The 13,503-nt window shown below is 34.1% G+C and overlaps 1 protein-coding gene across 5 annotated transcripts in view; it reads right to left on the bottom strand.

The window, feature by feature from the left end:
* LOC117573244 (autophagy-related protein 2 homolog B) overlaps positions 1 to 13,503 on the bottom strand; it is a 65,148-nt gene that overhangs the window by 2,362 nt on the left and 49,283 nt on the right. For 2 of the 5 annotated variants that reach the window (XM_034256299.2, XM_052008376.1), the window contains 5 exons: positions 12,593 to 13,222; positions 12,277 to 12,491; positions 3,964 to 4,788; positions 3,527 to 3,654; positions 751 to 905 (listed from right to left, as the gene is read on the bottom strand). In XM_034256299.2, the coding sequence (XP_034112190.1) occupies positions 751 to 905; positions 3,527 to 3,654; positions 3,964 to 4,788; positions 12,277 to 12,491; positions 12,593 to 13,222 (1,953 nt within the window). Of the gene's footprint in view, positions 1 to 750; positions 906 to 3,526; positions 3,655 to 3,963; positions 4,789 to 4,889; positions 10,074 to 12,276; positions 12,492 to 12,592; positions 13,223 to 13,503 lie in introns of those variants that run through there. The other 3 variants (XR_007955648.1, XR_007955649.1, XM_052008374.1) reach the window with 2 other exon arrangements.

Here is a 13,503-nt window from a genome sequence, read left to right as displayed (position 1 = left end):
GCGATCGTTAGAGAACGGTGAGTGCTTAATGTGATTTCCTATCAAGATTCCGACGTCTCCATGAGCTTTCCCGAACGGTGATTCTTATTGCAATCGATGTTTGTGAAGTGGAACGCGTCCTATTGTCGTGTACGAAGAGGAGCCACATTGATTGTTATTGCTTATTTTTGTAAGACAAGCAGCTTTATCAAAACACTTCTCTTGAGATGTGTAGTTGTCCGCATAATTGACATAAATTCCATCGTACTATGATTAGGATCGATAGTATTAAGCGATCGATTCATTGTGTTGCAGATACAGTTGCTAATTACGTCACTATAAATGGCCGCGGTTTTATCTCTAACTCTTGTGTTGAGATAATTTGGTGAACGTGGTTGCTTACAAAAGAATATTTGTCCTTTCGCAGTGCAACCTGATAGTTAATTGTATGTATGTGTGGTGTATATGTCACTCGCTCAACCTATAGAAAATAGCTTCATTAACTTAATAGCTTCCGATGTCTGAGACAGATTCTGAATTTGTTTTTTGTTTAATATTTGAATATAAATAGTTGGCAATATGATTTTCTTAAGTTTGTAATCTACTAAGATATATGCACCAATAAGTTTTAATACTATTCAAATAGTGAAATTTTTTTTGAAAACTGTAGTTGCTATATATATAGCAACTACAATTTTCAAAATAATATAAATTAGGTATTAGATTAATATTAAAATAAATAATTAATTTTTATATAAATATGAGTGTTACCTGGAGTAAATGAATTATTCTAGACGTAATTTCCAGTGCTGCAATGGCAGTTCGTGCGCTGAAACTTTGGGCACCAAGTTGAAAACCTTTTATAATTCTGCCATCTTTATTGTATTGTTGTAATGGTAGTCGAAATAAATCAAAGAATCCTTGGACTGAAAAAATTAAAATAAGTAAACACTTAATTATAACAACGGTACTTCTGTAGTTAGTAGCAAACTGAGGTTTTTATAGGATGGTTTCTCACAACAAATACTGTTGTTAAAGTCCAATCGATTCCAAGTAGAAATAAAACAGTAAAGCCTAATCCTCATTTTATTTTTACTCATTGCCATGATTGGCAACGAGTATGCTTTGTTCCTGTCAATTGCTAGATTTTAATGCAGCTCGATCTAGGTGTGCAGAGAAGATATGTGTGTGGTTTAAAATCGTCAAAATATATGATGTTTGAGAAAACGTTACGCAATATGCAATCGCGTGCGTGTATTTTTAGGAACTGAGGAAAAAATAAGTCTTAATTTTTTATGCGATCGACGGGCGGAAGTAGGCATGACAAACATTTGAGACAAATTTGATATGCGTGCAAAAAAAAAAACAAGTGCTATCTCCAATTATCATGTAATTGTAGTTAAGTTATTACCTCTAGTCATTTATGTGCTCTATGTAAGACAATAAATATAGAAAAAAAGGACAATAAAAAGGAGACGCTCAGGAGTTATTTAAATGAAACTGTGAGTCGGCTAGGTATTAATAATAACGATTAGCGCCTCCTTCTTATCAGAAATAAAATAGATTACCTTTGTTGATGCCAGATGACTGCAGGTGTGACCACCCAGGCCAGCTGACAGTCATACGCGCAGACACACTGTTCTTGGTTTCCTCTGAAGTTGGTCACCCTACCCTTTTTAGTGCTTTTTCTATTCCGCTTTCTATCATATGTTTCAAATCGACTCAAGCACATGTATTCTTTTCAAGTGTACTAAATATAATTACAAAGTTACAAGTTCTAATAATTTGCAAAATTAAAAGTGTTATTATTTACTCAAACGACATCCTCCCTACACAACCTTTGTTGAAAATCTTAACAAATAAATTTGAGTATGAAGAATTTATATTTGATGCAGAAAATTTTAAAAAGACTAGTTAACAACTAAGAAGGCTCGAGAACATAAAAATGCTATGGAAGGAGTGACCACTTACTCAATTAGAATGGTTTGAGGCAACAAATGTTGCATTCAGAGCGGGTCAAAACAAAAAGGTTTAAAATACCAAAAGTTTCTGAAAAACAAAATCCAGATCGCTCCAATTAAAGAATCGGATTCGATTAAGAAAAACAACATACTACACAGGCATGCTCCAGTATTCACTTTTGGTTTTCGTTTTGAAAATTTTCACTTTCACAAGATTCTTTCGAATTGCAAAACGAGAAAATTTGTCTTGCCGAAATTAAAAGTAAATGCCTTTATCTATATTAAATCGGATCTTATTTGCAAAAGGAAAAAAGTAGTTAACTCATTGGTTTATTGTCGTTCTTTTAAGACCGCTAGAAGATCAATTAGGCTTGCAATTATTTTTAAAACGACTAATTTCTGACCCCACCTCAAATTTGGAAATAAAATTTTGTCGTCGGCAGCAACAATTTTACTTTTGATGGAATCGAGAAGCAAGTTAAAAATATATGTATAATGAAACGGATGGCATTCAATTTGTTTAAGTTGGGTCAAATATATTTTATAAAAATTAATTTATTTAATTTAATTACTTAAGTGCTAAAATTTATAAAAAAAAATTGTTGGAATAACCGGAATGAAATCCATTAAAAAGGTGGCATCCCCTTTTTTTGTGAAAAACAGCTGATTGCCGTTCAATTGATTTTTTTAACGAAAAATAATCAAAAAACGGTGATCACAGCAAAATCGAAGATCTTCCCAAATTTATTATATTCACCGCAATTCAATTCTAGATATTGCTGAGAATGGATGGAGGTATTTTAGAAAATAAAGAATAAACAAAATATGAAAAATTTTAAACAATGTAGAAAGTAAAAATAAAAATGATAAAGGGCCTGCAAATAAATTAAACTCAAACATTGTAAGCTCAGAGTTGCAAAAATGAAAATTCAAAATAAGTTAGGTAGTTGTTCAAGAATACAAAACAAAAGAAATATGTTTAAGTATTTTGAAGTTTTTTGAATGTGAATGTTAATCAAAAAATGTCAATCTAATCTAAGCAAACAAAAACAGTAGGAAACACCAATATAAATGCGATATTCGATAAATTCCTTATTTCAAATAAATTAAAAAAAAAACAGTGTGGTCGACTGCGACATAACCGCTACCCATTTTGAATAAAAGCACAATATTTGCACAAAAATACTAGAAATACACAAAATGGTATATTTGATGTATTGATATAGTACCACAATCAAAATATACCATAGACGGCACAATATACCAGATTTGCGGGGCGGAAGTGGGCTTGGCAAAATTTGAAACAAACTTGATCTGCGTGCAAACATAATAAATGATGACGAAAAAAAATTATAGATTGGAAAACGTGGTAAAGTGCGTCAACAAAGCAGAGAGCGACCGAATACCGGACGAAGGCTTCTCATGATCTTGACATAATGTATTTAATAGTATTTTACGAATTTGATCTACTTAACGACGATTGGCTTTTTCTGTTTCAATAATTTATATATTGTAGTCAACCAAACTGCAAGAAGTTTACCTTGCGACATGAGATTTGTTAGCTTTGATTTATTGTGCATACTTACATAATTGAAGTACAGCATTCGTTGGCCCAATTCCACTTAAAATATTGGGGAGCTGGTTCCTTTTAATATCTTTAAGCCATTCACGACACAAAAATTCTAGTAACTTATTCCACCCTAGAAGACCTCGTCTAAAATGTCGGAAAATAATATAAATTACTTCAATGAAATAAACAAAAATTACGGTGTATACTCAATTTAAACATTGCACTAATTTAGTGCCAATTAATCAAAAAAAAAAAAAAAATGCTACGAAGAAGTTGCAGATTGGCATCGATTCGATCGCGAATACTTGTAAAGATCACTAATTATCATAAAATAATCTTTTATCACAACATAAAAAATATATGAGAATAACCAATAAACTCAATAATGAGATTTGGTTTTTGTCTTCTTGATACCATTCATTTCATTTTATTTCTATAGAAATTAAAACTTACCGACATATAACTTCACGAAGGTTAATTCCAGATCCTTGTAGTTGTGCAAGTCCCATTACCAATCCTGTTATTGGACCCCGGGATAATTCAATTCTTCGACCATGGTAGTCAAAACATATAGGCAAAGATGGACTAAATATAAACTCTTTGAAGTAAATAGGTTCATTTAAAATCATGCCTTCTTCTAATTCATTTGCATTTAATGCATTTTTTTCAAAAGGATCAGCTACATCTTCATCGGATGGATTAGTAGATTTTAACTCATTTACGACACTTGGGTTAACTTCTACTGTCATTATTGGCACATCCCTATCTAAATCTAAATTTTTGCATGAATACTCAACAATTTTGGACGCTTCAATTAATGCAGAAAAATATTCTTCCAAGAAAATTAACGTGTCTTGGTCAATATTAAGACGTATTGGCAAGATTGAAACTTTCAAAGAACATTCCTCCGCTCTGCTCTTATTCGCATTGGATCGAGAATTAAGCGCTTTCACAGTGATCATGTTTTCACTATTTTTGTGTGAAATGTTGTTGATAAAAGGGTGATAAAGAAGTTTATTAATTTCTGATGATTTTAAACGGTCCCGAATTTCTATTTCAGAAATAATTAGAACTTGTCTAGATGAATATGCCGCATTAATCGGGTATGTATCATGAGAAATACGAATTTTTGTTAATTGTATTTCTACAAGAATATCGGGGTTACGTTGAGATAGCGCTGATGCATCAGGAATGATTTTTCTCATGTTTTCATGGCTTTCATTTGGATCCGACACGCCATGCTTATATGTTTCGGACATTTTAGGCACTGCTGAAAACCTAAAAAAAATATTTTGTAGTTGTATTAATTAACAAGTAAGAAAGTTACAGTCGAGTGTGCTCGACTGTGAGATACCCGCTACCCATTTTTAATAAAGGCAAAATATTGCGGTATCATTTTCAAAATATACCGAAAATACTAAAAAATACTAAAAAATATACCAAATGGTATGTTTGGTATATCGATGTAGTACACCATTCAAAATATACCATAAACGGCACAATGTGCCAGATTGTCGGCCAAAGCAACTCAGACCCCTAGTAAGTAGGCGTTTTTGCCCATACAAAAGTATTTCTTTAATAACATCCACAATTTTTATCTGAACGCAACCAAATTTTCAGGAATCATAACTATTACAGTAATTATTATATATACCAAAATTCGTAGCTCTAGCTTTAAAATTACACTTGTTATTCGATTTTTTTGATTTGCGGGGGCGGAAGTGGGCGTGGCAAAAATTTGAAACAAACTTGATCTGCGTGCAAACATAACAAATGCTGTCGAAAAAAAATTATAGCTCTATCTCTTATAGTCTCTGAGATCTAGGTGTTCATACGGACGGACGGACGGACAGACGGACAGACGGACAGACAGACAGACGGACATGGCTATATCGTCTCGGCTGTTGACGCTGATCAAGAATATATATACTTTATAGGGTCGGAGATGCCTCCTTCTACCTGTTACATACATTTCCTGCCGGCACAAAGTTATAATACCCTTCTACCCTATGGGTAGCGGGTATAAAAACAAAATCTTATATTCCATTATATAATTCAAATTAGTTTTTGTTTATATTAAATTTTTAATACGTTTCTTTTCAATAATAATAGATACATAATTCGTTCTAAAATATATGGACAAAGTTATAGAAGCTAATCCAACCAATTATTGAAGATATAGAGCTGTAAGCAAGCATGTCACTTCCTGTTCGTCACAAGCAACGAATTTCCTTCCCTCAATCAACCAGCTATATTACTTATAAAGTAAGCAATATAACTGAATGATTTAAATGAGAAATAAATTCTATTCTGTGTTAGTAAGTAAACTACCTAGGGGTCCATCGATAAGCTGCCATTTGCAAGGCGTGCTCAGATTAATTGACAAGTGTATCAGGAATAGATTTACTTATCCAAACTGCGTTACTAATTATTAATTAATTTAAATTATTAATACATTAATTGATAAATTCCCATACATATCAAATCAAGTATAGCACGAACCACTGAGATACACAAATATTTAGTTATGCAAGGATCACTGAATTCCTTCAACCCACGTTTTATGAAGCCTATCACACCCATTGCAGCAGACAGAATATGTTCATCGAATTTTAATTTTAAATCAAGAATATCCAAGTCGTTCAACGACTATATTCGCTCTAGAGAAGTATTCCATAGTATGTAATTATTTACCTGGTTCTCCCAAAGAAAGTAATAAACATACGCTAAGATTAAGGTCGCTTTGCAACCGTGAGCCATCGACTGTGAGATACCCGCTACCTATTTTGAATAAAAGCAAAATATTGCGGTATTGTTCAAAATTTACCAAAAATACAAAAATACTAAAAATATACCAAATGACATTTTTGTTATACCGATATAGTACCACATTCAAAATATTCCATAGACGGCATAATATACCAGATTGTCTGCCAAAGCAACTAAAACCCCTAGTAAGTAGGCGTTTTTGCCATGCAAAAGTATTTCTTTCCACAATTTGTATCTGATCGCAACCAAATTTTCAGGAATCATAACTACCATAGTTATTATTATATATACCAAAATTCACAACCTTAGCTTTAAAATTACGCTTATTATTCGATTTTTTGATTTGCGGAGGCGGAAGTGGGCGTGTCAAAAATTTGAAACAAACTTGATCTGCGTGCAAACATAACAAATGCTGTCAAAAAAAATTATAGCTCTCTCTTATAGTCTCTGAGATCTAGGTGTTCACACGGACAGACACACAGACGGACATGGCTAGATCGTCTCGGCTGTTGACGCTGATCAAAAATATATATACTTTATAAGGTCGTTCCTGTTACATACATTTCCTGCCGGCAGAATGTTATAATACTCTTCTACCCTATGGGTAGCGGGTATAAAAACATTTAAATACTCGATAAATGATAATGAAGTTTTAAACAGAGGAATAGATTTACTGAAGATTATTGAGATTATTATAATTCTCACACAGAATACGGAAGGGATTATGACAAGCAAAGTTAGTAATTCTACGGGAAATGAGAAGAGGAAGAAAATTCCTAGTGATCCTGACCGGAACTGCAAAACTAATTTGACTAATTTGAAATTCCAAAGAGTCTATTTCTCCATTAATTAGTCTTTGAATGAAAACAGCATCTTGCATAGTTCTACGGTCAAAAAGAGTAGGAAGGTTTAGTAATAAAAGTCTACTGCGATAAGGTGGTAATCTAATATTAGGGTTCCAATTTAAACTACGAAGAGAAATGTCAAAAATTGTTTCTGCACCGCATATGTTTACTAAAGCATCAAGCAGAACCCCTAAGTCATTCACGGTAGAGAAGTATCATATAAAACACAGTTATTTACCTGAGAAGAACCCCTACAGAAGGTCATAAGATTATTATTTATTGCAATTGAGATATAACATATTTACTCTGCACCAAGATTCTAGACAATTCACATTGCAACAGTGAGCTGGCCAGACTATCATTACATGTCAGGCAAAGCTTAACGTCAACGGGAAGCTTTAAAACAGAAGGAAGATAATTTATGAACAAAGTGAACAATAGAGGACCCAAATGACTACCCTGGGCACATTAGAAAAAACTTGGACACATTTAGATACAAAGACATTATAATAAATATTCTGTATTCTGTTGGAAAGGTATGAGGAGATCCACTCAATTAGGCTATTAAGAAACACTAAAAGATTAAGTTTATAAAGTAAGAATTCATGATTTACTGAGTCAAAAGCCTTACTAAAATCGGTGTAAATGACATCCGTTTGCATTTTATTCTCGAATCCTTTAATTACAATAGAGAAGAACTCCAATAAGTTAGTAGATGTGGACCTAGATTTCACAAGCCCATGTTGGTAAGGTGAAATTATAGATTTACACAGATGTTGCAGTTAAGAAGTTATGATTTTTTCAAATGCATTCGGAATCGCAAACATATTAGATATACCGCGATAATTTTGAACTTTAGATTTGCTCCCTTTTTTTAGGATACGTATTTTTTAAGATTTTTGGAAAAGAGAATGAGTTAACCGATAATTCAAACTATTTAAGAAGCGGTTTACAGATACTACCAGCGCAATACCTTAGCACACAACTAGACACTTCATCCGGGCCTGCCGAAAAAACAGGTTTATATCCGTTTAAATAGAGCTTTCAGTAATTAAAGGACAAAAATACCATTAAATGAATTTACCTGATAAGAATAAGAGAATTGAAACAGAATATGTCGTTTGGAAAAAGTCAGCAAATAAATCCGCGATACCAGGACCATTAGATACTGTCATATTCTCCAAAGACATAAATGCTGGCAACGACGCGGATCTACGCTTCGAGTTAACGAAGTCGTTTTTAATCGTTTTTGATCACGCTGAAATCTTATTCTGCACCTAGTCAAATAATCATTATAATACTCATTGTTATGAGTGCGGAAAGCTGCTTGATCAACAGAATAGCGGAGAAAATCAAGGGAAGAGCCAGTTTCCTTGAATTTTTTGTGGTCTCAACTTACGATTTTTTTAAATTCAATAATTCCTTAGTAAACCATAAGGGTTTATCAGACAAATGTGGAAAAATGCAAAAAAAAATGCAATCGCTATAGCCAAAAAAGTTGCGAGCAGTCAGTTTGAGATATAAGCACAGCAGTTTCTCAAAATCGGTTTTCTGAAAAGAACGAGAACGCTCACCACAAGGTACACTAGACTCTGACGCAATATATGGGAGCTTCAGCATAATTTATAAAGTGGGATGGGAAGGGTCTTCAGGAGAGGATATAGGAGATGTTATCGATGGAGAACTGGAATCTGGAATCTAAAACATAAATAAGGTCTAGAGACTTGTTTAAACAATTTGGAATACCATTAATCTGAGACAATGATACTCCGAAAATACTATCAATAAAAACATGGGATGTAGAGAAGCACAGTTTATTAAAATTCTTTGCGGAATTTTAAATTACCAAGGGCTAAAAATTAATCTCGATCAGAAAGCATGTTAGAAATGTTATTAATTATAGAAAAATGAGCTAAATGCAGGGGATACAGGGGGGATATACAAGCAAGAAATTAAAATGTTAAAACTACTAAACTAATTTTACAACCACTTGCTCAATATCAGAAGTGTGATCTATCAATTCTGAGCATCTACTGCAATTAAAACCCCACCACCACGACGTAGCTTACGATCACGTCTGTATAAGGAAAATCTACTAGGAAAAATTTCAGTATCAAGAATGTTATTCTTTAACCATGTTTCAGTAAAAGCAAAGACATTGAAAGGGAAAGATATACTATTTAAATATAGGTCAGTAAGTTTACTGCAAATACCTCTTACATTCTGATAGCCAAGAAATAAAGAGAATATTAGTTTTTCGAACTGACAGACAAAGAAAAAGGCTTTGAATTATGTAGTATTATTGTTACTATTAGTAAACAGAAACCGGAGACCGACTTTTTTATAGCAACAAATTCTTTGACTAATAGGTGTTCCGGCCAAAACTCTTTTCTGCACATTATGCTAAATTGTTCAGCAGGAACACTTATTGTAAAAGATGCAATTTCCCGCTCGTACGAGAAATTAAAGTTGTCCACTGGCTTGACATTTGGACTTAATATAAGCTCGAACATCATCAGATGTCGTATAACGGGCAAGCCTTGAGACAAAAATTTGTTTAAGCGGTGGCACCTCAACTAACGTGTTGTGGACAACTAAAGAGGCGATTCTTTAATCGTTACAGCACTGATGATCTCAACAGAGGATGATGATGGTTGAATTTCTTCAACCGTCTCCATCTCAGCCGACACCAAAGTCGAAGCAGTAGCAGGAGATTCCTTGCTTAATGACGTAATGTTATGGTGTGGAACTTCCAGGGCTACCGAGGGTTTAGGGGACGGAGAACTAAATTACATTAACTCACCAGCGGGTGGTACGGATAAACTCAGAACATCAACAGGGACGGAGAAGCTACATCTTTAAAACCAGTTCGCGTCTGCCGTACAAACCCAGCGATATCGCGTTCGGAGTCCCTGCAGTGTTCATAGGTCCATCTCAATCCTGACTTAGCTGAAATTAAATTAACAATACGGCCGTTAAAGCCAGCACATTTCTCATGTGCTACGTTGTCGCATAACCAGCAACAAACGAAACCCATTTTTGGCACCAACCGGCACCCGGCATTTTTTGATATAGCGGACTTACATATTGCTAAAACAAAGTTAGTTAAACCAAACTTAAACATACAAGTAAGAAAGCTACAGTCGAGTACACTGAGATACCCGCTACCCATTTCGAATAAAAACAAGTAAGAAAGTTACAGTCGAGTGTGCTCGACTGTGAGATACCCGCTACCCATTTTTAATAAAGGCAAAATATTGCGGTATCATTTTCAAAATATACCGAAAATACTAAAAAAAATACTAAAAATATACCAAATGGTATGTTTGGTATATCAATATAGTAGACCATTCAAAATATACCATAGACGGCACAATGTATCAGATTGTCGGCCAAAGCAACTAAGACCCCTAGTAAGTAGGCGTTTTTGCCCATACAAAAGTATTTCTTTAATAACTTCCACAATTTTTATCTGATCGCAGCCCAATTTTCAGGAATCATAACTACCTTAGTATTTATTGTATATACCAAAATTCGCAACTCTAGCTTTTAAATTAGGCTTGTTATTCGATTTTTTTGATTTGCGGGGGCGGAAGTGGGCGTGGCAAAAATTTGAAACAAACTTGATCTGCGTGCAAACATAACAAATGCTGTCGAAAAAAAATTATAGCTCTATCTCTTATAGTCTCTGAGATCTAGGTGTTCATACGGACAGACGGACAGACACACAGACGGACAGACACACAGACACACAGACACACAGACGGACAGACGGACATGGCTATATCGTCTCGGCTGTTGACGCTGATCAAGAATATATATACTTTATAGGGTCGGAGATGCCTCCTTCTACCTGTTACATACATTTCCTGCCGGCACAAAGTTATAATACCCTTCTACCCTATGGGTAGCGGGTATAAAAAAATATTTTGCGGTATTTTTTTTTTCTTTTCTCGAGTGTACTCGACTGTGAGATACCCGCAACCCATTTCGAATCAAAGAAATATATTTTGCGGTATTTTTCTCAAAACATGCCGATTATACTACAAAAATACTAAAAATATACCAAATGGTATATGTGGTATATTGATATAGTACCACATTCAAAATATACCATAGACGGCACAATATACCAGATTGTCAGCCAAAGCAACTAAGACCCCTAGTAAGTTGTAGTTTTTGTTCATACAAAAGTATTTCTTTAATAACTTCGGCAATTTGTATCTGAACTATAGTTATTATTGCAAATACTAAAAATTACGCTGGGTTTTCAAGTTTTGTCAATGTGGGGGCGGAAGTTGGCGTGGCAAAAATTTGAAACAAACTTGATCTGCGTGCCAACATAACAAATGCTGTCGAAAAATTATAGTTCTATCTCTTATGGTCTCTGATATCCAGTGTTTCATACGGACAGACAGACATAGCTAGATCGTCTCGACTGTTGACGCTGATCAAGAATACATGCACCAGACATCGTCAAGGGTGCAAATTTCGACATTCATCACCCATAAATTTTTTGTGTGCTTGTGCTTCTCACCACTCACAAACAGAGTAAGAGATACACACACACTCGAAATCGTGTGGACACTGCGAGTGTGTGTGCTTGTCATACTTATGCCTTTCTTGCCTTTGCCTTTTCGCCACCAGATCATTTTACCAGAGTATTTTCACAAACACTTGATAGTTTCTCTCTGCGGTTCTTGATTAGATTTTATGGCTATGAATGATTTTGGCGAGTTTCTACTTTGACAAATGGATGGTTTCATTTTGAGTAAGTGTATTTTTTGATAATCATACTCATGAGTACAAATGTTTCAAAAAAGCACATGAATAACAGGTGCACCGGTTGAGTGTGTATACCCGTGCGTTTTTGATATGTACTTTATGGGATCTGAGATGCTCCTTCTCCTTGTCACATACATTTCCTGCAGGCAGAAAATTATATACTAATACCCTTCTATCCTAAGGCAAGCGGGTATAAAATCACTCGAGGATTGTTGTACTTGAATAAACGAATTTTATACACATACATATACAAATATAATATTAGATATGTACGTCAAAGTCCAATTAAGAAATAATATACAAATTATGATTCATTGCCAGACTATTTATTTACCTTATTTACCTGTACACAGAAAAAAATACTTACTGTTTTGTAGATTTAATTTCTGGGTCTGGAAAGTCCTTGCCTCCAAATAGATGCCACGTAAATGTCATTTCACACAAGGTATAGCTTTCTTCCGAAATAGGAAAACTTATAGGTGATCGAAGGAGGTCAACTTTTTCATGTGGCATACTGAAGTGATTGTCTACGATTCGGAGAGGATCTTCAGAGACAAAAACTTCGTCAACTCCAAAATTATCCTAAATAAATTTGTTTCCCAACATTAATGGTATTCGATTTGAGGTGTTCGATATTACTGACGCATTCACTGTTGGCAGTCAAATGGCAATAGAAAACTTACCATAAAAAAAAGTTCATCCTCACGAATAACGTGGAAATCTTTCTCCTCCACTGTTGATTTATGCATGAAAGTTGCTGTCCCCAGTTCAGACTCAATTTGCGGTAAAGATTTTTCTAAATTGTCTTGATTACAGGGTTTTAAAAGTCGGTTAGACTCCAATTTTAAAATGTTGCCTTCATCGGAATTACTAAAGCATGAGCAGGAACTGGTTTTCAGGCTCGCATCATCTTCTAAAAGCATATGTTTTCTATATTTTTCCATAGAAGAAGTATGTGTTGAAAGATTAGATTCGACGTCTTTGACAGCGTCTGCCATAAGCGTATTTATATGTTGGCACGTTCTATCGCCTTTAGAGTCAGAACTTTTTGATTGATAATTATCACTTTTATTTTTGTCCATATTTTGTTCTGTTGATATTAAGTCTTTATCATTTGCTATATATGCAATAAGTTGAGCCAATGCATTCGCAGAATCAAAACAAGTTTTTAAATGCACATCGTGAATTGAAGATCGTAAATTTATTTTCGGGTATAACGTGTTCTGATCATTAAGAAATATTGAAATATTAATGAGTCCAACATTTAAGACTGCCAACAAATTATTGTTGAAACAATCCTTATAGCCATTCTCCTAAATATTAAAAAATAAAATATAAATTGTTATGCGAAAGTTACATTAAAGAAGCTTTTTACTTTAAAAATAAATAAATTGATAAATATTATATACTAAAAATAAACATTGAAATCAATTTCAATAAAAACGGTCTTTGGGTGTCTCACAATCGAGCACTCTAGCTTTTTTACGTATTGTTCATTGCCTTGTCATTGCAGGGAACAGCACATAACATACATACGACGATTGCGAACACGAAAATAATTGCGTTGGAACTCATCGAGATATCAAGAAATTTA

This window comes from Drosophila albomicans, unplaced genomic scaffold (assembly GCF_009650485.2).
Source record: "Drosophila albomicans strain 15112-1751.03 unplaced genomic scaffold, ASM965048v2 utg000051l_pilon, whole genome shotgun sequence".
Lineage (NCBI taxonomy): Eukaryota > Metazoa > Arthropoda > Insecta > Diptera > Drosophilidae > Drosophila > Drosophila albomicans.
Note: the sequence above shows the minus strand (reverse complement) of the source record. Positions and strands in the feature narration are given on the sequence as shown.